Source organism: Vanellus vanellus, assembly GCF_965231255.1.
Source record: "Vanellus vanellus genome assembly, chromosome: 1".
Taxonomy (NCBI): Eukaryota; Metazoa; Chordata; class Aves; order Charadriiformes; family Charadriidae; genus Vanellus; species Vanellus vanellus.
Window position 1 is genome coordinate 137,287,016 of NC_138905.1, and position 23,623 is coordinate 137,310,638.

The following is a 23,623-nucleotide window of genomic DNA, read 5'->3' on the forward strand; positions in this document are numbered from 1 at the left end:
AATGTTCAAATGGAGAGGAAAGAACGCATCAGCCACTAAAGGTTTTGATGCTTGCTGACAGAGACATTACTCTTAAAATTCTTCAGTTTCTTTCTGAAGTTCTCGGAAAGAAACTTGGTTAAATGTGCTACCTCAATTTAGGATGATGTTTTAATTTAGTTTTGGATTCATGCAAATTTATGGACATCTCTTTTGCACTTAAAGCTGGGAGGAGAACATGGGGTTTTATATGTGTCAAAAGCCTTTGAGACAAAAAAACAACGTTTTTCTCAGTAACTTGAATATTACGGAAAGTGACTGTAAACTTTAGTGGTATTTGGGAAAGCAAAACACAGAAATTATTAGCTTACAGTAGTCCCTGCTAATCCCTGATATTTACTGTGATTTTTATTTTGAGACCTGTTTAAAAATACTTAATTAAAAACCTAGCAAAACACACCTTTACTCTCCTAAGATGAAAATGGCACTTGAAATTAGTCATGAAGTCCATTGCCATAGAAATTTCAGACTTAGTTCTAGCAGTTGTCCCCCAGTGGCAGTGTTTTCCCTGCATAGTGTTATTATTTCGAAGTTCTTCCCTAGCCAAAAATTGGATCATCCTGTTGCTCAATCAAAACTCCGTAATGAATTTTTGATATTTTCAGAGGTGCTAAATTTGTCCCATTCACTTACATGTGTGAAAGTGATGTAAAGCTTATGGTGTTTCCTTTAAGTACATAGGTGAAGAAATTATATTATTTAGAAATAATATAGCCTTCAGAAACAGCTCAGGCCTGAAAACTGCTCCAGCAGACTATGCCAAAGTGTGAAGTAACAAGCGTGTGTACACGTGTGTGTGAGAAAGAAATGTGTGAAGCTCTTAACAAGCACCATGGTGTTCTCTCTTGCTCTCCCTACTCCCACCAGCCTTTGTGGTTTTGTTTGGTTGTTTTTTTTTTTTTTTTTTCCTTCCCCTTACTTGTGACCAAAATGGCGTTTCTGGAAGGGACAGTGTTTTGCATGCATGATTTCACCTAGACCACTGTCTGACATGTTCTGCAAGTGAAATCTTGGGAAGGTATCCCTTAAATGGAAACAACCAATAGGTATGCTGGGTTAATTTCTTTTTCAAGCATCACTGAAGACTAAAAGTCTTACGATGTTATGACTGAGTATTTTGTAGTATTGGACACTGTATTAATATTAAAACTGTGCAATATGAAAATACTGTTTTCAAACCCTTGAAGGGCAGTATTTGAAAGACAACTTCTGTCAATATCATCTTGTTTGTGTAGAGATGTAGTTACCCTAACAACGAGATTTTATAATTTCATTGAACACATTTTCATGAAACACAGAAAGGCAATGTGAAATAAACAGCATATACAAAGTCTTTTTTCTTTTACTAGATTTATTAACCTTTGGTATGTAACATATAATATCCATTGTATTACAATTTTTCAAACTCTACATTAAAAGTGGAGGTCAGCTAAAATGGTGCCACACAGATTATGGACAAATGGGTAGAATTATGGTAACATTTTACTTTTTGAAGTTACTTTTTTTTTTTTTTAATAACATTCCAGTTTATAACAACTTTTTTAAAATACTGATTATCATTCCAGGGAAACGTTATATAACATTTTTAATAATATTTTGTTGATTTTTGTTTATTTCTTTTTGGTTTCTTGCAATGTCTAGAAACAAATTTTCAACAGGATTGTGAGAATCCATTCAAAATACTTCTCATTTTATGGAACATTGTGTACTTATAATAAAACCTTGTTTTAATCTTGTTTACGAGACAAATTTATAGTTTATCTAAAATTTTATTTACCTTTCCATAAAGAATGGATATTTTTCATTAATATGGTGGAATATGCAATTAGAAAGTACAGAAATGTACTCCATACTGCTGCTTCCCATCACTGGTGGTTTGGCTTCTTTTGAGAAAGGTGATGATTAAAAAATGTTCTGCACAAGCTGCCACAAAAATTTAATCTGTAACTGGTTTAACTGCAAATATGCTATTTCTCAAGTAATACAACTTGTATTGCGCATAACTCTTTGCGGGACTGATTCACTTAATTGCCTTGTGCAGTGTAGTAAGGGATGATGTCACCAAATCATTCACCATTTTAAAAAGCATCACCAGGTGAAATGGAAAAGTTTAAATAAAATAATCACAGTAATTAAAAAACTGAGCAGAGATAATGAGTGTATTTTAGGAATATGTATTTAGAAGTTAATAAAATAACTATTTAAAAAGACTAAAATGTTTCAGCTGTGCTTGTAGGTAACATTTGATTATTGCAAAATGCTAAGGAAATGTTACCAAATAGAGACTGACACTGACTGAGTAATGCCTTGCATAGAGCAGAGCCTCCTGTGTGGAGGAGGAGGGAACACCCCAAAACCTTCTAAATAGATGGTCACCCGCTTTCATAGAAGGGACCATTGATCTGCAATAAAATTCCATCCCACAGGCACAAGGAAAAAATGTGTTTCCAATACATTATATGCAGACACTGTGAATTAAGGTATAGACAGTGTATTGATAATTGAAAATTGCGTGTTAAACCAGAACAAGTATCAAATAAAGTATGAATGTAAGATTTGTCTTTCAGATTGTGTTTTAGGGGATGTGGATATATCTGGAAGAAGGTAAATGCACTGCAATGTATTTATTTTTGTGGTCAAGTTTTTCTGCACCTTTTTAAATAAACTTATTTTTCCCCTTTTGATATTTGCTAGTCCTTTTTTTCACATCTGCTTAGGCTTCTAAACAAATAATTGTAAAATTGCATCTTTTTGGCGCTCCAGTAAAATATGGACTATGTAAATAATAGCTACAGGAACAATCAATCTCAAAAGAAAGTGGTTTAACAAACTTTTTCTAAATTAAAAAATATTTAATTATTGTTAATGTTAATTGATTTGTTATCATAAAACTACTCGTTATATTTGCTGTACATCTTTTATGACAGTAGTATGTTGACTTCCACAGTTTTTCCTAATTACTGTAGCATTGACATAGTTGGATAAAGGTGGATATTTTTTTGTTAAGGGAAGGAAACTGAAGGCAAGATGCGGTTATACATCTGAATTTACCATTGTACTGAAATTTGGCATTTTTCTTGTAAACTTAACAGGTAGATTGGATTGTTTTCGGATTCTGACTTGCTTCAACGCTGGTATAACTTCTAGAGATAGCATTTGTATGGGATTCATCGAACTTTAGCCGTACATAAGTGAGTTGTCTGGTACACGCCAGTTCTTTAAGCTGGCTGTTTAATTGGGAGTGAGTGATGGCGCGCGCCTAGAGAAGGAGCCATCCCCTGTGAGCACAGGCGTTGCAGACAGACAGGGGGAAATCGATTGCCTGCTAGAATTTGCCGTCTTCCTGCCCAGGCAGCAGCAGGAGTTTAGGTAACCAGACCTTAGGTGGTGCGATGGGTGACGGATAGGTGAGATGAATCCCACATTGGCTTGTGTGAGAGCCGGCAGTGAGTCACTACACACATCCCTTTTTAAAAGCGGGAGTGTTGTAAGTGTGCTGGCCTAAGGATGCAAATGAGGGAAGGCTTGTATGGGAAGCAGTGTCATTTATTAGATCAAACTGACAGAAAAGAAGTAGCTAGGCAATCCATATATCTTTGTTCCGATCTCTTCCCTTCGAGACAGAAGGTTTCTGTCTCCTTTTCTTCCTCAGTTGTCTTACTTTGATTGAATATATTTGATATTCAGACTTTCAACTATATACATTAGAAATACAGCACTAAAATTCATAGTGTCTTGCATAAGAACAGACTGATACCTCTTTTAATTTCTTTGAGAAGAGGATCCCTCTAATCTTTATTTCCTTGCCAAATTCTTCAGGCCATATCTGACATTTCTCACTGTTGGCTAAAGTTAAGGTGAACCGTAGTGACAATGAGTTGTTTTCTAAGTTGGACTACGTTTTCTTTTGTACTTATTCTTTACATTCCAAACTGAGGATATATAAACGTTAGCTTTCCAGTTCCTTGGAGGGTCTGGCATAACTCCTTGTATTCATTCAGCATCTCATGACAATTTTATTGAAAGATTAATATATTTTCTGGGTAATTTGATTTAACAATTTAGTAATTAGTCTAGCTGAAAGCTAGAGTGATTCATGGAGTAGTGTTGCCATCCTGCAGAAGAAGGCGGCATGTTTTTCTGCGGAGGACTGAGTTGATCTATCAATGGAATTGCATAATCCATCTCATTCAACTCTCAACAATGCTGCCAAAAACAGTGAGGGAGGAAAGATGAGATTCCTGTTTTTGCGTTGTCGTTGCTGTTCCGTTGTGTTATACCCATTCTCTTGCCTATGTAATGTTGCTCACCCTTCTTTAGTTTCAGAAATACTGTACATTTCTGAGTGATCATGCCAGATCTTGCTACAGGTTACCTGACTACCACCTTCACCAGTGTTAATATTTCCCACCACGCTGTTCAGCCATCTTCCCACTGATGATTTTCTTTTTTTTTTAATCCACCACAATCATTTTTCTAGTGTTCTTGTACGTTAAGAGCAGATTAAGAGATTACATGAGTTTTTCTCAAGTGACTCCATCATTTAACTGAAAATCTTTAGTTGTCTCGTTCTGAAGCCGGGAGGGTGATTTTGCTACTACACAAATGGAGCTTTTCCTTCTGGAAGAGTCACGTTCCTGTGATCGCTTCCAAGCGGTCAAACTTCCTCATGGCATTTTAGGCTACCTGGAAAGCTTTTCATTATTAGTAGAGTTTCACCCACAATTAGGGATAAAAGAATTTCAGTGGAAATCATCTGATCTCCAGCTTCTTGTATTCTTCTGAGGGTTGTGGACTTGTCCCGTTCTACCTACTATCTGACAGACTGATTGTGAAAGATCAATGGAACTCCTTTGCAGGCAAAAGTCTGTTTTGTGGTCTTCAAACAGCACTCTGAAAAGGTGCTGTTCCTTCTGGCTTACATCCTACTGAGTGCCAGTTTTGTGGATCCTCCATCAGAAAGATTTCTCCGTCATTTAGGCTGACTTTTTCTTTATAACAATCTTAATTATTTTTCTGTCTGTTCTCTTTCTCTGCAACCCGTATTCTGTTCTTTACACCTTTTGCTATTCCCCTGGCTGCAGGATCAGTGTTTTCACTATCTCACATTTTTCCAGGGCTAACCAATAATCCCTTTTTTGGTTCAACTTTGTTTGCTAATTTCTCCTTTTTGTTTCCCAGTTGAACAAACTTAACTGTTTTTCTCAAATTCTTGAGCTGAACTTCTTTTTCCATATAATCTGTGTCTTCAGCTCTCTTGTCCTGTGGCAAACAGCATTCAAGTGAATAAAACCAGGCAAATTTCGCCTTTTGGATTCATAGGTGTTACAGTTTCTACAGGTATATTATATTACTGTGGAAGTAAAGGTATACATAATATTTACGTAAGGTGTTAAGTTATTGATAAAAGTGTAATGTCTTGGTTTAATTCAGAATTTTAGAAAAACTGGTTCCCGTGAAAAATGAAAAAATAGCTTGGAGTGTTTTTTTCAGTCTGTCTGCATATATTTTATATAGCATTCTAGTGCACCTGGGAGGGCGGAGTGCTGAAGACGGCAAGGTACTAAGTCAGCTGGATGGCTACAAAACAAAACAAATTGCATCTACAACGTCCAGGGAAATAATTTGCTGTAAAATCTTCTTCTGCATATCCCCCATCTCCTTGGGATCTCTAAGAGAGGAGAGTCATCCCACTCTTTCCCTTGACAGGTGCGTAAATTGAAGGGTAAGAGAACTTGGGCAAGGAGGGGATTTGAAGAAAGAAATACATCTCCTTCTTGCTATGCACATAGGAAAATAGGAATCAATAAAAGTTTAAGTGAGAAGGAAATGGGATATTCTACATAGATTCAATTAATTACATGCAGAAAAAAATAATCTCCTCTCCATGTGCCTTCAGAAAGAAAAAAGGGCAGTTAAAGAAAGGGTGCATCTTCCTTCTTTTCAAATCTTGCACCTTTTAATCAATGATGGATAAAGTAAAAATATTTCCATTCTTTCAAAACAGTAAGATGCTGTTCACAAGGGATATTAATGGATGCTGTTCTTTATGCCTGAGTGACGGAAAATGCCAGTATGCTATCATGTGTTTCTGATTACACACTTTCAATATATTTTTTCCCCTCCTAGAATAACTTTGACTTCTTAGCCCTGGCTTTGAAAATATGTGGTTTTGTTTCAAATTTTTTCATGATAATGCTTTTCTTTGATATGCTTGCCTTTGTTCTGTCTCTGAGTACCAGCAAGGCCGGTTACCAAGACCTGAAAGACAGAAAAGTATCCTTCCTGCAGCATCTCTGAACAATTTCTGCAACTTTAGCTATGCAGCCTTTGAAAATGAAACTGCTACATCAAAGAATAAATATAATGTGGATGCATGGGCTTTGAGGCGGTATGGAGAGCGTCTGTCTGAAAATTTATTCTAATATCCATACTCATGTGGGTTTGGAAAGGATTTTGTTTGTTTCCTGTATGGCACAGGATGTTCAAACTATCTTATCCTTGGTTATTGTTATTTAGTATCAAATAGCCCATACCAAATAAAACCAGTATGTATTTTTGGTAACTGAGGAACAGCAGGTTCTGGAGGGTTTAAAATAGATGACATATGATACCAAGAATAGCCCGGTGCAACCCAGCCGACCTGAGAAACTATTCAAAGAGCAAACCAAAATGGAGGGCAGTTCTATACTCCATGCTTTCACTAACATTTATTTTGCCATTTTTGCTTTGTTTTGCTTCAAGCTCTTAATTAAGATTTCCTTGGCTCTGCTGACCCATTTCTATATTGTTAAAGGCAACAGAAAAGAGGCTGACAGGATAGCAGAAGAGATCTATGGAATAGTCCCAGGTAAAGTAAAAATATGGACACTCTAACTTTCAAATGTATATTTGCTACATCTTTGTAACTTGAGGCTTTAAATCATTGGGTTGCCAGTAAATGAGGAGTCTGTTGCTAAATGCGTGGGCGAACGTTTTAACCTGAAGTGCCTTCCATCTCTGGGGTCTTTGCAGCGTCAGTATGTGTTGGCATGATCGAGGTGTGCAAAATATGAGACTCCAACAATTACCCAGCTAGAATGAGGACAACATTCGCTCCAGGCGCTACAGTAAATAAAAAGATTGTTCTCGGAAGCAAGGCATTCTTTAGCGGCGGTTACAGATGGTTTTACTAAATAGCTAGCTTTACTGCCAGCGAATATTTAGGGAAAAGCTTTAGCGTGTCGGTTTTCTGAAAGGGGATGCAAGGAGGATATAACTAATGACTTTATGAATCCAAGCCAAGAATCCCTGTTTTGTTAAATCAGACGATAAAAACGGATACAGCTAAAATTATTTGGAAAAATATACAGCATGGGAATATATTGTATTTAGTTGGTCATTTAGTAGGTAATTTTTTTTTTTTATTATTTTTTTTCCAAGCGCTTTTACTCCTTCATATCACTGCCATAATAATGAATAGACAGGCGTTTGCATGCCCGGTAATTCCACTAATTAAAACGACACAGTATTTTAAACTCACTACTAATGACAACATATGTTCCGACTTGAAGATTCATATCAACCTTGTGACATCAGAGATTTTCATGTGACTCATTTGTTGGGCACCTGCTGCATGATGAACAGTGCCACCACGAACAGGCACATGAACGTGAGCAGAACGTGGGTGGTGCAGGATGGCCGCCCAAAGCAGCGTTATTAAGATCTGGCCAAGAGAAATACTGCAGGAAAGCATTTCTTACAAAGCATTTGTATACAGGCGTGTCCCCCTCTGAGTTATTAACTTACTTGTTATTCTCCGGAATATAATTCCAACCATATATTACTGTCATTTTTTCCAAGAGGCTTCACGCAATTGTAGTCAGACACGCGGCGAACAGCGGTTTTTCCTTCATGCAGGTTCTTACCGAAGTGCCTTGAAGTTTAGCAGACTACAACATATTTTTATCTGCAAGTTGCCATTTGCAACGAGCCATTAAGGATAATCTTTCAAAACATAAGGTCATGTGATGCTGTTGCTGGGGCACTATATTGGATTACAGACGCAGCTCCACAGCCTTTTCTCTATGCGGTGAAGTAGCGCAGCGGCGGCAGCAGCAGCAGGGCTGCTTCATTTATCCGTAGAAATTTAAAAAGACGGAGTGTTTTCAGCCATGTCACTCACAACTGTGAAAGGAAGATGTGCCCTCTATGGGAACTACATTTGCCACACGTTTCAGGGAGGTAGGTTGCTGTGGCGAGCGTGGGAATACGCAGCAGCATGTGTTTTCACGGTGAGGCGTGTGTGCGTGCGTGACACATGCGTGTGACGCGTGCTTGCACGTGCTACGCTATATGCATAAGAGGCTGAATAAGGCACTGTAGTTCTGCTGTCTGAGTTACTTCTGAATCTTCCTGCTGTATAAGGGCCCTGGGGTTTGTCACTTGTAACGTCTTCTAACTTTTGAACTGAACTTGCACGTTTCGGTCACCAGCATGATGAGGGACGTGGAGTTTTTGGATGTTTTGGGGAGAATGTTTCTTGGTCCCTCCTTGGTTCCCATTTTCATCATTTTGGCTGGTACGTCCTACTTGGTCCTGAGAAGCGTGGTCACATATTGTGCCGTCTGGTCTTTCCATGCCAGCCTTTTGCCCTAGGAATCCAGGAACGACTCCCTAAATAAATGGGGGGAAAAAAAAGTAATAACCATAGTTAAAACCATAACCCCATGAGCTGAAGTGCATCCCGGATCTCCAGTAACAAAAGGATACTCCCTTAGCCAAGACTGAAACCTCTGCCGCGTCCTTGGCCTGAAGTCCCCAGGGATGTGTCTGTGCCTCTCATTGATTTCTCTCTGCCTTGGGTAATACCTGAAATGGAGATAAATCACCCTTTCCATTCTCTCTGGTGTGCAGCATAGCTGAAAAAATTAAACAGGACAAGGGTTTCAAATACAGTGCTCATGGGGTTGCCGTACAACAGAGCATGAATGCAAACACTGGTATTGCTTCTGTCCTGTGGCCCTGTAAATGCAGCTGGTCTTCGGAGAAATACTACCGCACACTGTGTCGCGGTACAGTTATAAATTTGAATATAGGACAAGTAAATTTGCCCTCCACTTGAGTTGCAGGGATTTAACCTGGGCTGACAGACTATGCTTGTAAGGTAGCAGCTAAGCTAAGGAATTTCTTTTCTCGGCACGTGAATAGATTAAGATAAGAAAAAGGACAAGCCAGCATACATGGAGGAGTCTGAACAGTTCAACAGCTCAAAATGATTAAGGAAGAAAAGTAAAGCCTCAGGCAGAATTTGTTTTTCCATGTCTTTTCTGAAACCTTCCAGTGAGGAGGAGGATGAAACCTGTTACCTGGTGGTCTGAGCTGGAGGATATTATTTATGAAATTGTCAGTTCAGGAAATAAAACTGCCAGGAACATGCCAGAATTCAGTTGACGGACAAGTCATCCCCGTGTCTCCCTGCTGTGAGTCTCTTAGGGAAGTGCAAGAGAGTCTGGAATACGATTTTTGACAAAAGGTCCTTAGGGCAGAGGCTGATACAGCTTTGAATAGGAGAATTGCCGGGCTCTGAAGTCCCTGGGTGAATCCCAGCAGCCCTGAACTCACGGTCTTTGCTGAAGTGTGTTTTTAGCTGTTTTTAAAAGTTCTGCCAAGAAGCTTTTGTTTAGGTCCCTCAGCGAGTGGCCGGTTTTCTCAGGAGCGCTGAGCGCTCAGCTGCTCTGCTGAAATCAATTTATCAAACAGTTTCACTGCTGAGCCCACATTGATTTCAGTCCTGATCTGCATTTACACGCTGCTGGTTTTTTTCCCTGGCCTCCCAGGACCTGCTTTTGTTGCTTACCTGAATTAACTCTTCCGCATTTGCTGTTCCAGGCAGCTGGGCAGACCGATCCCCTCTTCACGACGCTGCCTTCCAAGGACGCCTCCTGTCTTTGAAAACCTTGATTGCCCAGGTAAAAGCCCCCAGGTAAAAGAAAAGTTTGGGAAGCAGCGGAGTTTCTGTTGAATCGCATCTGTGAGTAGGCGAGCTGGTAACAGACACCAGCAGGCCATGAGAAATACAGTTGTATAAATAATATCTCTGCGTGCATGCCTTTGGGCATGTATTAGTTTGCTTAGTTAGGATGCTGGGGAGAAGCCCAGGACAAAGACTGCTACAGCTTGTGGCTTGCTGTACGATAAATGATGATCCTTGGGCTCTTTCTCAATGATAAATGATGCAAACTGGTCTTGAGAATAGGGACTGTACATATATATACACACACATATACCAGCTATTTAAAAAAATCGGTTGAAAGCTGTAGAAGTACATCTTGCTTTAAAAACCAGCAAGCATGGTCTTCCTAAAAAGAGCGCTGTCAGCCTGAAACCCTCTGCTCCGAATGAAACCAAGAGTTCAGAGCAGAGAAAGAGACGAGGAAAGAATATACTAGAAAGGACAAGAAGCTGGATATGCAAGTGAGCAGCTGCAAAGGGACAGGTTGTGGTTCTTCGTGCTTTGCCAACCATCTTACTTACCACCTTTGCTTAAACTCCGTGCCCTCATGTGGCACGAATGAGCAACTGCCCCCCAACACCCCCCCAATCAAGAACACTGCAGGGAAGTTAATGACCTGAGTGTAAGCTCTGTGACTTGGCCATCAGACTTTTTCTATTCAAGGTTAATAATTTTTACCAGGGAGGCCACAGCTCAAATGGACAACGTTCTCAAGGAGTGGAGCTGTCAGTGTAAAAGTCTCCCTTCCAGACATCTATTGAGGCACGGTGGTGGCTAAAAGAGGTTGCTGTTTACAGCCAGTTTCCCTCCTCCCATTTCCTCAGCCCTTTTTCCTTCTCCTGCTGTTATCAAATGATCTTATGGAAAAGGAAGTGATGGAGGTTAGAGATGATAAGGAAGAGGGCTCATTCATTCAGGGCTTTGCTGGTTTTCTGACCCTCTCTACCTTCGTTTATGCTGACCTTACACCATCTTATCAGCGAGGGGCACTCAGTGTCGTGGTTATACACTAGATGCTCCGCTTATACATTCGTCATGGCTATACACTGGAGAAGCACCCAATGTTGTGATTATACATCATGTAATTAATCCACCCTTTCTCCTTCTCCCAAAGACATTTCATCTTGGGAGCGAAGGATGAGGGCCCTTGCTAATGCAAACAGATCAAGGCAGCAATGTCTGTAGAGAGTGAATTGGAGCTGATTCACCACCGCTTGATAAATGTAGGGAGGAAGCTGTTCATGGAGCAGCATAATCATTGCTCATTGCTTCTAATATACTTAAACTAGTGGCCTAAAATTAAATATGGAGCTATACTTCAGAGTATAAGTGGGACACTCGGAAGTCTCTGCCGCAGGAGCGTAGCTTTCAAGAAAGCCAGTGAGGCTTCTGCTCCCCGGAGGATGCCTGGACATAAGGGCACGATGGAGTGCTGGGATTTTAGAGGAGCTCAGGAACTCACCGATGCCTGCTCCAGCACCAAAAGAAGAGTTTGATTTTTCAGATACAATGGGAAGAATTTATAACCATCTGAAAACAAGGATTAATGTGAGCAGTGTTTGCCAGACAGCTGTAGTAAGATCTATAACTGAATCTCCATTTCACAATGGAAGGGACAGCTGTTTTGCCCAAGATTTCAATAATTATTCTTTCATTTGAAATGACTAAATTTCATTTTTTAAATATGTATATATGAACGATGATTGAGAATAGCTCTCTTCTTCTCAGGACTATCTAGAAGACGTTCCTCTTGAAGGGTTATGGCGATCATTAAGTATGAAACATCCATACAATTAGAAAATGGAATAATCTCAACTTTTTTCAAGTTTTTTTGTCTATTCCCCTGGCACCGATGTAATGCATGGGAAATTTTTAGCGACAGCTTTTACATTAATAATTCTTTCACGTAACTGAAAAACAATTGTTTTTCTATCACAGAATTTCTACCTTATGCTGGTTGCTTTTAACACTGATTGCATAGGGACTGATGGCTTTTACAGTGTTAGATTGCTCACAGATACTTCTGCCCATCTCATTCGCTACTGCCTACCAAAAAGTGCATTGCTGCCATCTTGTGAGCTGCCGAGTTTATAGCACGTCAGGTGGGGACCAGCTGCCTTGCAAAATACCACACATCAAGTGGAAAACAGAGCCGCTTCCAGGCCTGTTCTCACACATGGCCGTAAAATCGTACTTACAAGAAGATTTAGCTGCATTCTGGAGAAAAAACATATGAAATTTGCTTTCCCCTTTGTGAATATGTTGGTTTCTGTTTTCACAGGAATAGATGTGAGAACTGTCACTTAGAGAAACTCCTGTAATGAGGCATTTGTAAATCACAGTTCCTTCTGTGTAAAATGTTTCCTGGGTAGTCAAATTAGAGGAACAGATTCACGGGTGGGATTTGTCTCATCTATTTTAAGGGTCTACCAGGTATTTAGACCTCTGAGTGAAACACACTGGGCACCCCATATACCCGGTGGAAGTATTTTTAGAACACAATTCAGCTAACACACTAGAAACAGCTTCTTTAGCATGGGATGAATTGTATCCTGGGACTGCCTGGTTCTTCCCCACTGAAGGAGCCGAGGGCTCCAGCTGAACTGCTGATACCTGTACCAGAGGCATCCCCATTCAGAGACGTGAATCCCAGCAGCTGTAGCTCCTGCTGCTGGACTTAATAGGGAAGTTAACATCACCCTAATAAGTTAAAGGAATGCAATGTCTTTCCTGCGATTGAACAGTCATTGTAAAGGACTAGAAACAGAAGGCATAGCTTGTCCTCGCTTACTCTTTGAACTCATCACCAGCTGCTGTCTCTGGAGATGAGCACCGCAGCACTGAACAGCATTAATCCAAACTGTTACCTTCTCTGGACATGCACCCAGTGGCGCGGCTCTCCCCCGCTATGATCCCACTGGCCCCAGGGGAGCCATGGGGTTCGGGCAGGGCTTTCTCCTCACGCCCCCACCCTGCATTGCAGGGTTTCAACGTGAACCTGGTGACGACAGACCGTGTATCAGCTCTCCATGAGGCCTGCTTGGGTGGCCACGTCGCCTGTGCAAAGGTGCTGCTGGAGAATGGTGCTCAGGTGAGTCCCAGGGACACTGGCGGGGATGCGGGCGCCTGGAGCACAGATGATCCCTGCCTCAGCGGAGATGTTGCACAGGCTGCCTGAGCAACACGGCCAGGCTGCAGACGGACAAAGCATCTCAGGCAGAAACAGGGAAAAATAACATGGTGCTTTGTTTCCATGGGTGATGGATTTTCCTTTCTCTGGTGGTTGCTTGGGTCACCCCATTACTCTGTTTTGTTTTCCCTTTGTATGTGAAACATTGTCACATTTGATGGAAAGGGAATGAGAGATGCCAGGTGAAAGTAACTTTGAAGAGAAAATTACTTATTCCTTTTTTCACAGAATCACAGAATGATAGGGGTTGGAAGGGGCCTTTGGAGATCATCTAGTCCAACCCCTCTGCCAAAGCAGCTTCACCTAGAGCAGGTTGCACAGGATCATCATAGGGATGCCATCCAGAAGGACCTGGACAGGCTGGAGAGGTGGGCCCAAGCCAACTTCATGCAGTTCAACAAGGCCAGCTGCAAGGTTGTACATCTGGGTAGGGTCAATCCCAAACACAAATACAGGCTGGGCGGGGAATGGCTGGAGAGCAGCCCTGAGGAGAAGGACCTGGGTGTGCTGAATGATGAGAAGCTCAACATGAGCCAGCAGTGTGCGATCGCAGCCCAGAAGGCCAACCGTATCCTGGGCTGCATCAAAAGAAGTGTGGCCAGCAGGTCAAAGGAGGTGATTCTGCCCTTCTACTCCACTCTCGTGAGACCCCACCTGTAGTACTGCATCCAGCTCTGGAGTCCCCATCCAGCATAAGAAGGACATGGACCTGCTGGAGCGTGTCCAAAGGAGAGCCACAAGAATGATCCGAGGGCTGGAGCACCCCTCCTATGAGGAGAGGCTGAGAGAGTTGGGGCTGTTCAGCCTGGAGAAGAGAAAGCACCGGGGAGACTTTATAGCGGCCTTCTAGTACCTAAAGGGGGCCTACAGGAGAGCTGGGGAAGGACTTTTTACTAGGGCATGTAGTGATAGGACGAGGAGGAATGGCTTTAAACTGGAAGAGTGCAGGTTCAGATTGAACATTAGGAAGAAGTTTTTCACTCTGAGGGTGGTAAGGCACTGGCACAGGTTGCCCAGAGAGGTTGTTGAGGTCCCATCCCTGGATGGGATCCAGGGATGGGACCAATCCCTGGGATCCAATCCCAGTTGATACCTTCCTAGATATCATTTGTCCTTGTTCAGTGTTCAAGGCCAGGCTGGATGGGGCTTTGAGCAACCTGGTCTAGTGGGAGGTGTCCCTGCCTATGGCAGGGGGGTTGGAACTTGATGATCTTCAAGGTCCTTTCCAACCTAAACCATTCTATGATTCTATGATCACATCCAGGCGGGTTTTGAATATCTCCAGATTGGGAGACTCTACAGCCTCTCTGGGCAGCCTGTTCCAGTGCTCTGCCACCTCAAAGTAAAGAAGTTTTTTCTCATGTTAAGAAGGAATTTTCTGTTTTCCAGTTTGTACCCATTGCCCCTTGTCCTGTCACTAGGCACCACTGAAAAGAGTCTGGCCCCATCCTCTTGACACCCACCCTTTAGATATTTATAAACATTGATGAGATCCCCTCTCAGTCTTCTCTTCTCTAGGCTGAACAGATGCAGGTCTCTCAGCCTTTCCTCGTAAGAGAGATGCTTCAGTCCCTTGATTGTCTTCGTAGCCCCCCACTGGACTCTCTCCAGAAGTTCCCTGCCTTTCTTGAGCTGGGCAGCCCAGAACTGGACACAGTACTCCAGATTCAGCCTCACCAGGGCAGAGTAGAGGGGGAGGATGAACTCCCTCGACCTGCTGACCACACTCTTTTTAATGTACCCCAGGATACCATTGGCCTTCTTGGCCCCAAGGACACATTGCTGGCTTGTGGTCAACTTGTCCACCAGGGCTCCCAGGTCCCTCTCTGCAGAGGTGCTTTCCAGCAGGTCAGCCCCTGACCTGTATTGGCGTATGGGGTTATTCTTCCCTAGGTGCAGGACCCTACACTTGCCCTTGTTCCATTTTTTTAGGTTCCTCCGCCCAGCTCTCCAGCCTGTCCAGGTCTTGCTGTATGGCAGCACAGCCTTCTGGTGTGTCAGCCACTCCTCCCAGTTTTGTATCATCAGTAAACTTGCTGAGGGTACACGCTGTCCCCTCATCCGGGTCATTGATGAATATGTTGAACAAGACTGGACCCAGTACTCACCCCTGGGGAACACCACTGGTTACAGGGCTCCAACTGGACTCTGCGCCGCTGATCACAACCCTCTGGGCTCTGCCATTCAGCCAGATCTCAATCCACCTCACTGTCTGCTCATCTAACCCACACTTCACAAGCTTACCTATGAGGATGTTATGGGAGACTGTGTCAAATGAAGCAATAAAACATTTTATCTGCTAATAAAATAACATTTTTCTCAGTTGGACCTAAGGTAGAATGCATGTTAAAAATGGAGATACAGAAATGGATGAAATGTATAAGAAAATATTTCATTCAGCTGGGTTTTCCAGTACAGTTCATATGACAAGAAACAAAGCAATACTGAAACAGGCAATCAAGTTATCCTCTGCAAAAGAAAATACATTTGTTAACTTCCTAAACTGTATAAGAAATTTCAATCCCTTAGAAAGACGAAAGGAAAACCCCTTTCCTCTCAATTTTAGTTGATTTTGGTATATTAATGGCATTGCCTTTTTATACCTCAGAGGATCATCTCTGAACTACTTCTTGCTTTCCTAAGAAATCAGCCTTTTCCTTCTTCACTTATCTCCTTGCTCATCCTTGGTTATCAGCTTGCCTGAATCACTGGCCCTGCTGTGAAATGATGCCGACACACCCCCAGTGCCTCCAGCAGCTCCAGCCACATCTGCCCAATGAGACTGGGGGAAGGCGGGGGGCAGTCCTGGGCTGCAGGGCTGCGGCATGTAATCTGTCTGAAATACAGATACCCCCAAAGCATCTCTATTTATTTCCTTTTGCTGTTTTAGAAGCTGTGCAGGATGAGGGATAGTTTAGCCCAGCCATCAGCAGAAGGGAATCACAGAATCATGGAGTTTTAAAGTTGGAAGGGACCTCTAGAGATCATCTAGTCCAACTCCCCTGCCAAAGCAGGATTGCCCAGAGCACATTACTCAGGACTGCATCCAGGCGGGTCTTGAAAATCTCCAGAGAAGGGGACTCCACAACCTCCCTGGGCAGCCTGTGCCACTGCTCTGTCACCCTCACCGTAAAGAAGTTTTTCCAAGGATTTGAACGGAACTTCCTGTGTTCTAACTTGTGCCCATTGCCCCTCGTTCTGTCACTGGGAACCACTGAAAAGAGCCTGGCTCCATCCTCCTTCAACCCACCCTTTAGATACTTGTAAGCATTAATAAGGCCTCCCCTCAGACTTCTCTTCTCCAGGCTAAAGAGTCCCAGCTCTCTCAGCCTTTCCTCATAAGGCAGATGCTCCAATCCCTCAATCATCTTAGTTGCCCTTCACTGGACTCGCTCCAGCAGTTCCCTGTCCCCCTTGAACTGGGGAGCCCAAAACTGGACACAGTATTCCAGTTGTGGCCTCACCAGTGCAGAGTAGAGGGGGAGAATGACCTCCCTCGACCTACTGGCCACACTCTTCCCTATGCAGCCCAGGATTCCATTGGCCTTTTTGGCAACAAGGGCACATTGCTGGTTCACGGATAATTTACTGTCTACTAGGACCCCCAGATCCTTCTCCTCAGAGCTACTTCCCAGCAGGTCCGCCCCTAACCTATACTGGTGCTTTGCATTGTTCCTCCCCAGGTGCAGGACCTTGCACTTGCAAGGGGAGGCAGACTGAGGAAGAGGCTGGGATTTGTAGGGACAGTGATGTTGAAACAGTCTTAGTTGAAGCCTTGCAATTTCAGGAAGAGCAAGCTGCATTTTGGACTCCAATGTCTGAGCAGACAGATGTCCCCCATGCTGTGGTACCTGGTATGTCCCCATACCATGCCGGCTTGCCCACCTTCTGGCCCTGTCATGATTATTTTCCAGCAAGGTCTGTTCCCCCCACTGGTCTTCCATGAAGGTGAGCAAGCAGAGGAGGCACCAAGGAGCAGGGGCTGCCTCCTTCAGTGTACCTGCCTAATTTGCAAGCGTAGCGTCAGATAGGGGAGCATGGCCTGGCACTAGCTGCTGCATGGTTGGAGCCTGCTGAAGGCTGTAAGGAATGAAACACTGGAAATGGCAAAGACTGACTTTAATTGTGGGAAAAGCACCTCGTGAGAAAAGGAGTTAACTCATACAGCATCATAAACAAGTCGAATCATAGAAGGGTTAGAGTTGGAAAGGACTTTAAAGATCATCTAGTTCCAACCCCCTGCCATGGCCAGGCACACCTTCCAGTAGACCAGGTTGCTCAAAGCCCCATCCAGCCTGGCCTTGAACACTGAACAAGGACAAATGATATCTAGGAAGGTATCAACTGCAGACGTTCAGCTGCTGAATTACCCAGAATAAATCAATAGGTTCTTAAACATCACTGCCTTTCTCCACTTTAAAGGCAAAATATCTTGCTAGTTAAATTGTGTGAGCTAAGGTATTTCTACCCTCGTGCTCTGACCCCTTTGCAATTTAGCTCCTGTGCTTGCGCTGGTAGCAAAGTCCTCCAACTTCCCTGGTGGCCCAGGACTTCACCCCTTCCTCTCCCATCTCTTTCCTCTTTTCCCTGATTTGGAGACTGAAGAAATTGCCACGTGCTTGCATAATCCATTGCTCTTCTCCAGTGTGCCACAGAATTAAGGACATGGATATTTGCTGCATAAATTGCCACTGAGGGTTTGCCACGTAGTTAAACGTAGCAGCTATAGCGCTGAGCACAACTCAGCCAGGGACTGTGCTGTCCCAGTGGAGAATGACGGACGGTGGTTCTTGCCAGGTCTTTACATCAGAGGTGGAGGAAGGAAATTCTTTCTCTCTTACACACACACATGCATACAAATACAAACTCTTTCAAGCTCCTTTTCTGTTTGGGATTAAGACTACATTTCCGTGAAAATTTCTTTTGCTGGAAATGTGTTTTCAGGTGAAAATATTAAACATGAAGTAAATGTTTTCATTTAAAATGCAAAGCCATTTTCATCTGAGCATATTCTGGCTTTGGTATGGTGCAAACTAGACATTAATAAAGAAACTTAAGTTTTCCACAGAAAAAAAAAATAAAATCTGCATTTTCTGAGCAACTCTAGGAAGAGTGTTCATAGCGTGCAGTGTCACTGTCTTATGGCGCTACCTATTTGGGAAAGAGGGCAGACCTCAAAGGAGAATGTTATATATGTTGTGCCACAACGCATAACTCTGAAAGTTGTCAACAAAATTGATTCTGAAATTAAGCAAGACAAGCATCTTTTTCTGGTGCATTTCTGGTGTGCACACGAGGCACGCTGCAAGGGCGTTCCCCTTAAGTCTGATTATCCTGAGCATATCCTGCTGTTCCAGGTCAACGCAGTCACCATCGATGGGATCACTCCTCTGTTCAATGCCTGCTGCAGTGGCAGCGTGGCCTGTGTCAACATGCTGCTCGAATTCGGAGCCAAGCCGCAGCTCAGGAACCACCTTCCTTCGCCCATTCACGAAGCGGTCAAGAGAGGTAACATTCAGGCTGTGAGTGAAGCTATCAGTAACTAAGTAAGGAATACATCTTCTATTGATGTTAAAATATTTTTCAAAACAAAACTTGTCCGTACTGGTAGGGATGAATAGCCTTGGCGTATTCACAGCTCTCGTGCCTCTTTGGTTGTACCTGCGTGTATTCTGCTCTGCAGCACTTCAGTGATGGCTCTTCTTCTCTCCACAGGTCACAGGGAGTGCATGGAGATCCTTCTGGCCCATGAGGTTGACATTGACCAAGAAGACCTGCAGCACGGGACCCCGCTCTACGTGGCTTGCACGTACCAGAGGACAGACTGTGTCAAGAAGCTTTTGGAGCTCGGTACACCTAGAAAAAGGGCTGGGGGAGAGCTGTGGTGGTGTGAGCCAGCACTGCTGGTCTCTCCAGGCTGTCTCTCCACTGCAAACTTCATGGGTTATTTCCACAAGAGGTGTTTGGGCAGCCTGAGTCTGTGAGACTTGTTTGAGGCTATTAAAAATTTCACCTGCATTCGTGAAGAATTTATGATTTCCTCAGTAAAAAAAAGTGCCAATGACAGAGACCTCCCTGAGACCGTCTGAATGTGAAAATAAAATATTTGTAGTTTTCTAGAATGCTGACAGGAAGCACAGACAATTCTGGCTAATATTGGTGACCGAACTCAACTCTTGATTGTGATAAACTGCCATGTTAAGCATTACCTTCACCTGCTTCTCAGTGGATGAGGAAGACAGCAGTAAAGCTGCTTGAAAGAATAATCACTGCGGGTCCAGGCACAGCCTATGAGCCAGCATAAATTTTTGCCGTCAGTGTGCATTAGCTGACTTACACCTGCTCCGAGTGTGGCCCTGCTGTGCCTGGCGAGCCCGGGGCAAGCATTTCACTTGCTGTGCTCCCAGAGGCATTACAATGAGAAACCCGCAGGTTTGGTGTTTTGTTTGTTTTTTTTTTTACCCCTGGTAATTGAATTAACATAATCTATGTTAGATTTTTTTTGCTATTAGCAAATTTACAGAGCATGTGGTAGGCTTTGAACAGCTATTGGGTTGAAGGTCAAGCTGCTCAGTTCTGTCCATCGCAGATGGGGTTCGGTGGCTCAGAGGGCGTTTACACGGCAGGTGTTTGACCTGCCGAGTTTTGTGCTGCTGCTGCTACTGAGAGAAATGAGGGAGGCCTGCGCGCCGTCCATCCCCTTCATTTATTGAGGCTACTGGTGGAAACCAGCCTGTGTGATGTGGGTTCAGACATTTCCTGCTGCCTGCCAGATCTAACCATGCACTCTTGTTCACTCAAGGAGCCAACGTTAACATGGGGAAGCGATTAGACACCCCCCTCCACGCGGCAGCAAGGAAATCCAGCGTGGAGGTAGTCGTCTTGCTGACAGACTATGGTGCTAACCTGAAATGCAGAAATGCTGAACTCAAATGTCCCCTGGATCTTGCCGTACCCAACAGCAAAGTGGAGCAGGCGCTTCTGCTTCGGGAAGGTAACGGTTTCCTTTCTTCTCTTTTGTTAAGTAGAACAGTATTCATTTCCTTTACCTAAGTACATTTTCTTAACTGCTTTTATCAGTAATGCTCTACACAAATTCTCTTTGCTTCCCTACCGATTTCAAGCCTGCAGCACATGACACAGAAGTGAACGAGATCTCGCTGTTTTGTTGCTAGATCTACCACCAAGTGTTCGGGTTTTAGTGGGTAAACGGATCAGTTGTTCCGTGCTTTCTTTTCCTGTCTACTGAAGGAAAATTATACTTATTCACGTATCAAGATTCTAAGGATTAAAAACTGCCGTGGGAGTTTGTTCATAGACAATAGTTTAGTACCACCATCTTGTGTTCAACCATGGCTCAGTGTTCCTGCTTCCCGCAGAAGAAGTGACACGAGTTTGTGTGCCCCTGGTCGCTAGGAGAAAGCAGAGCTATTTGCCAGGTGGCTATTCAGCTTGACGGCACGCAGCTCTTCCGTGCGGCTCGTGGGGCTGCAATCCCAGCACAAACCAGCAGTGCCCTTTGCGGCTTACTTTCAGCCTTCCTACAACTACTCGTCTTTCCAGTCTACTGGAAGAAACTTCTGAGCAGAAATGAACCTAGATCCGCGCGTGCCATTTTCACCGGCACCACATAACAGCCAGAACTCGCTGCATCCAACGGCAATATCACTGGGATATGGACATGCTGAATTAAGCCACCACCCCCTCCTCTAACCTCTGTGTTTCCCGGCTCACTGGTACCCTGATAGTCGGTCTGTGTCCCCCCGGGGCTTTGCCGACATGGAGGGTGAATGGTGCTCCCCCATGCCGGCAGCCTGCCACCTTCCCAAGTCTGCTGGCTCCTTACCAAGCAGCAAAGCACGATGTGCACGGAGAGCCTGCTCCCAGCTGCAGAATAGCTCTTGGCTGGTAAATTAATATTGTCAACGTTGCGCATAGGCTTTGTGCCGGCCCCCTGCACAAAGGTGGGTTTTGTGGAGGAAATGAAACCTTCGCTTAATATCCTTCTGTCCTGCTCCCTTTCTCCGTGGCTTTTCATGCAGAGCTTTAATTTGTCATGTCTAAAACCCTCTGGGAGGGCTTTTGCTTGAATGCCTCTCACCTCTTGTCACTTCTGTCCCCATATCTGAGATGTTCAGGGCTCAGCAACAGCAGGCAGCGCTTGCAGTTGTCCTGCTCCAGTTGCCCTGTGTGAATGAGAAGTTGTGTAGATAAAGAAATACCCAATATTAATAATTTTCTCTTCCTGAACTTTCTTTTTAATTTCCACTTTCAGCTTGTCACCCTCTTCTCCCTTACAGTCACAGGGACTATAGGGGCACTTCAGCTCCTCAGTTTCCTCACCTTTCCCTTTAGTCCCGCTTTCAGATACTTTGCTGTTTCTAACATCTACAGCTGCCCTTTTCACCTACTACTTCTGTGTTTTTTGAGATCCTTCTGTTTGAAATAAGCACCACAAGGACCCATCTTGATGAGTTTTCTTTATACTGTCTCACTTTTCTGCTGTGGTTACTTAGATGGCTCCCTTTAATTGCTCCTTTTCCTAGACCTTAAGTCATGTGAAATATAAAATTTCTGTCTCCTAACTGCTTTGGGAGATGGTAGCTTCTTTCATCACTTCTAGTGACAGTAGTACAAGTGCTCTTTTCTATATGGCCCATATTTTTCTATTAATTTCTTCTCAGAGGGGGCATTATCGGCCTGTTTAAGGCTTCTAAATTTTCCTGTAGTAAAAGCACAGTTTATGAAGCTTACCTGGGAGATATAAGGACAAGCTTTTCAGCACACATCTCTACCCATTGCTTTCCAAACACTGCTGTGATGGCTACTGTTTGGTCAGAAACTGGAGGGGCAGGGCTGAGACAGGGCTCGAAAACTGAACACCTCTGAGCAGGCATGAAGGTTCAACCTAGAGCAGCTCCAGCAAGAGGAATGCAAATGGGAGGCAGGGACATGTTCACTAGCAAGTTGCATTTGCACATGCAAAGATGTGGTTGCAGAAGCAACGGAGCCCCATTTCCAGTGGGTCTGTGCCTGGTGTGCCCCTCACTTGACCCATGGTGGGGTGGGCTGGGAGGACCTGGCTGGTCAGCCCACAGAGAAGCCACCGGGGCAGCACTGCTGTGCGCAGTGCCGTGCAAGTCACTGCCCAAGACGGCCTCACCCTTGTCCTGATGATGAGTCCTCCCTCAGCTTTTCTACCAGTGGACTCTCCGATGCTTAACCGGAGTTTTTCACATGTGGCAACCTTTCCCCTAAGGCAAAGGAAGGGCAAAAAGGCCTCTTATCTTTTTATTCTTTTTTATTATTATTATTTATTTTTTTTTTAACTTCCGTGCCTTTTTGAACAAAACTTTTGGAGGCTTTCTCTCTTTGAGATGTTTCCCTTTCAGTCAGACTTAATTAAAATTGGATGACACATTAAGAAACTATTTTGAGGAGCACTGATAGACTGACTGACATACATAAATATCCAGAGACCATGTGGTCACGTACAAAGGCTAAGTTGCAATTACTACTTGTATGGGTACCTGCTGAGACCAGTGGTTGGAAGAAGCATGTTCTGTATATATGAACAGCTGACTGTATTTGCCATATCCACCCAGTTATGGCTGGTCTACATTGAGCACCTCTGCAGCTCCCCGTGATCCCTCTTGTCTTTATCCTCACAACACCGCTGGGACTTGTCTTATATCCTGAGCAAGGGCTATGCATCCCAGTGCTCTCTCTCCTCTGCAGACACCTTTATGGGACTTTAAGTGTATGCTCCAGAAAAGATGCAGAAAAGCCTAGCTGTGCACGCAGAAAAAGGATTTCAGTGCTCGTAGTTTTCAAATCACTGAAACAACTTTGACAACACAAATTAAATATGAACAATAACGTATTTAGCTCTCCCTGACTTCAGCAAGTCATTGTGTAGTGCTTGATCCGATTTGCAAATCTTACTGATGTTTGTTGCTTTCTGACTTATACCCATGGTGGGGTCGGGGGTGGTTGTTCTTGCTTTTATTTTCCCCAGGTCCTGCCAGCCTCGCCCAGCTGTGCCGGTTGTGCATCAGAAAGCATCTGGGTCGGTCGTGCCTATATGCAGTCCACAAGCTGCACCTGCCTGAGCCACTTGAGAACTTTCTTCTTTATCGATAAATCTGTGACTATCTTTACACTGGAAAAGAAAGAGGAACAAATGGTTTTTTACTCGAAAATTTTTACAGCAAAGAAAAAAATCAAAGACATCATTTACTGTCTACTGTGGATACCAAACATTAGCTGCTATGTGATGGTGCAAATTGAAATACCTTTTCAAGGAGAATGATATTATGGATACGGTTCCTTCACAATCTATTGCCAAATCCACTCACACCAGCCTGAGAAGCTGTAGTACATGAGCAGCTCAGTTGACC

General features: G+C 43.5%; 1 protein-coding gene across 2 annotated transcripts; it reads left to right on the forward strand.

Moving 5' to 3' along the window:
• Positions 1-6,711: 6,711 nt before the first annotated feature.
• Positions 6,712-23,366, forward strand: ASB11 (ankyrin repeat and SOCS box containing 11; the record flags this gene model as incomplete). Of its 2 annotated transcripts, none has more annotated exons than XM_082498263.1 (7): positions 6,712-6,889; positions 9,910-9,989; positions 13,017-13,124; positions 18,581-18,731; positions 18,939-19,073; positions 20,026-20,217; positions 23,242-23,366. In XM_082498263.1, 7 exons carry the CDS (start codon positions 6,712-6,714, stop codon positions 23,364-23,366), a joined length of 969 nt encoding a protein of 322 aa, XP_082354389.1. The 2 variants fall into 2 exon arrangements, with proteins under 2 accessions (XP_082354389.1, XP_082354390.1); XM_082498264.1 differs by lacking the exon at positions 6,712-6,889 and adding an exon at positions 8,122-8,262.
• Positions 23,367-23,623: the final 257 nt, after the last annotated feature.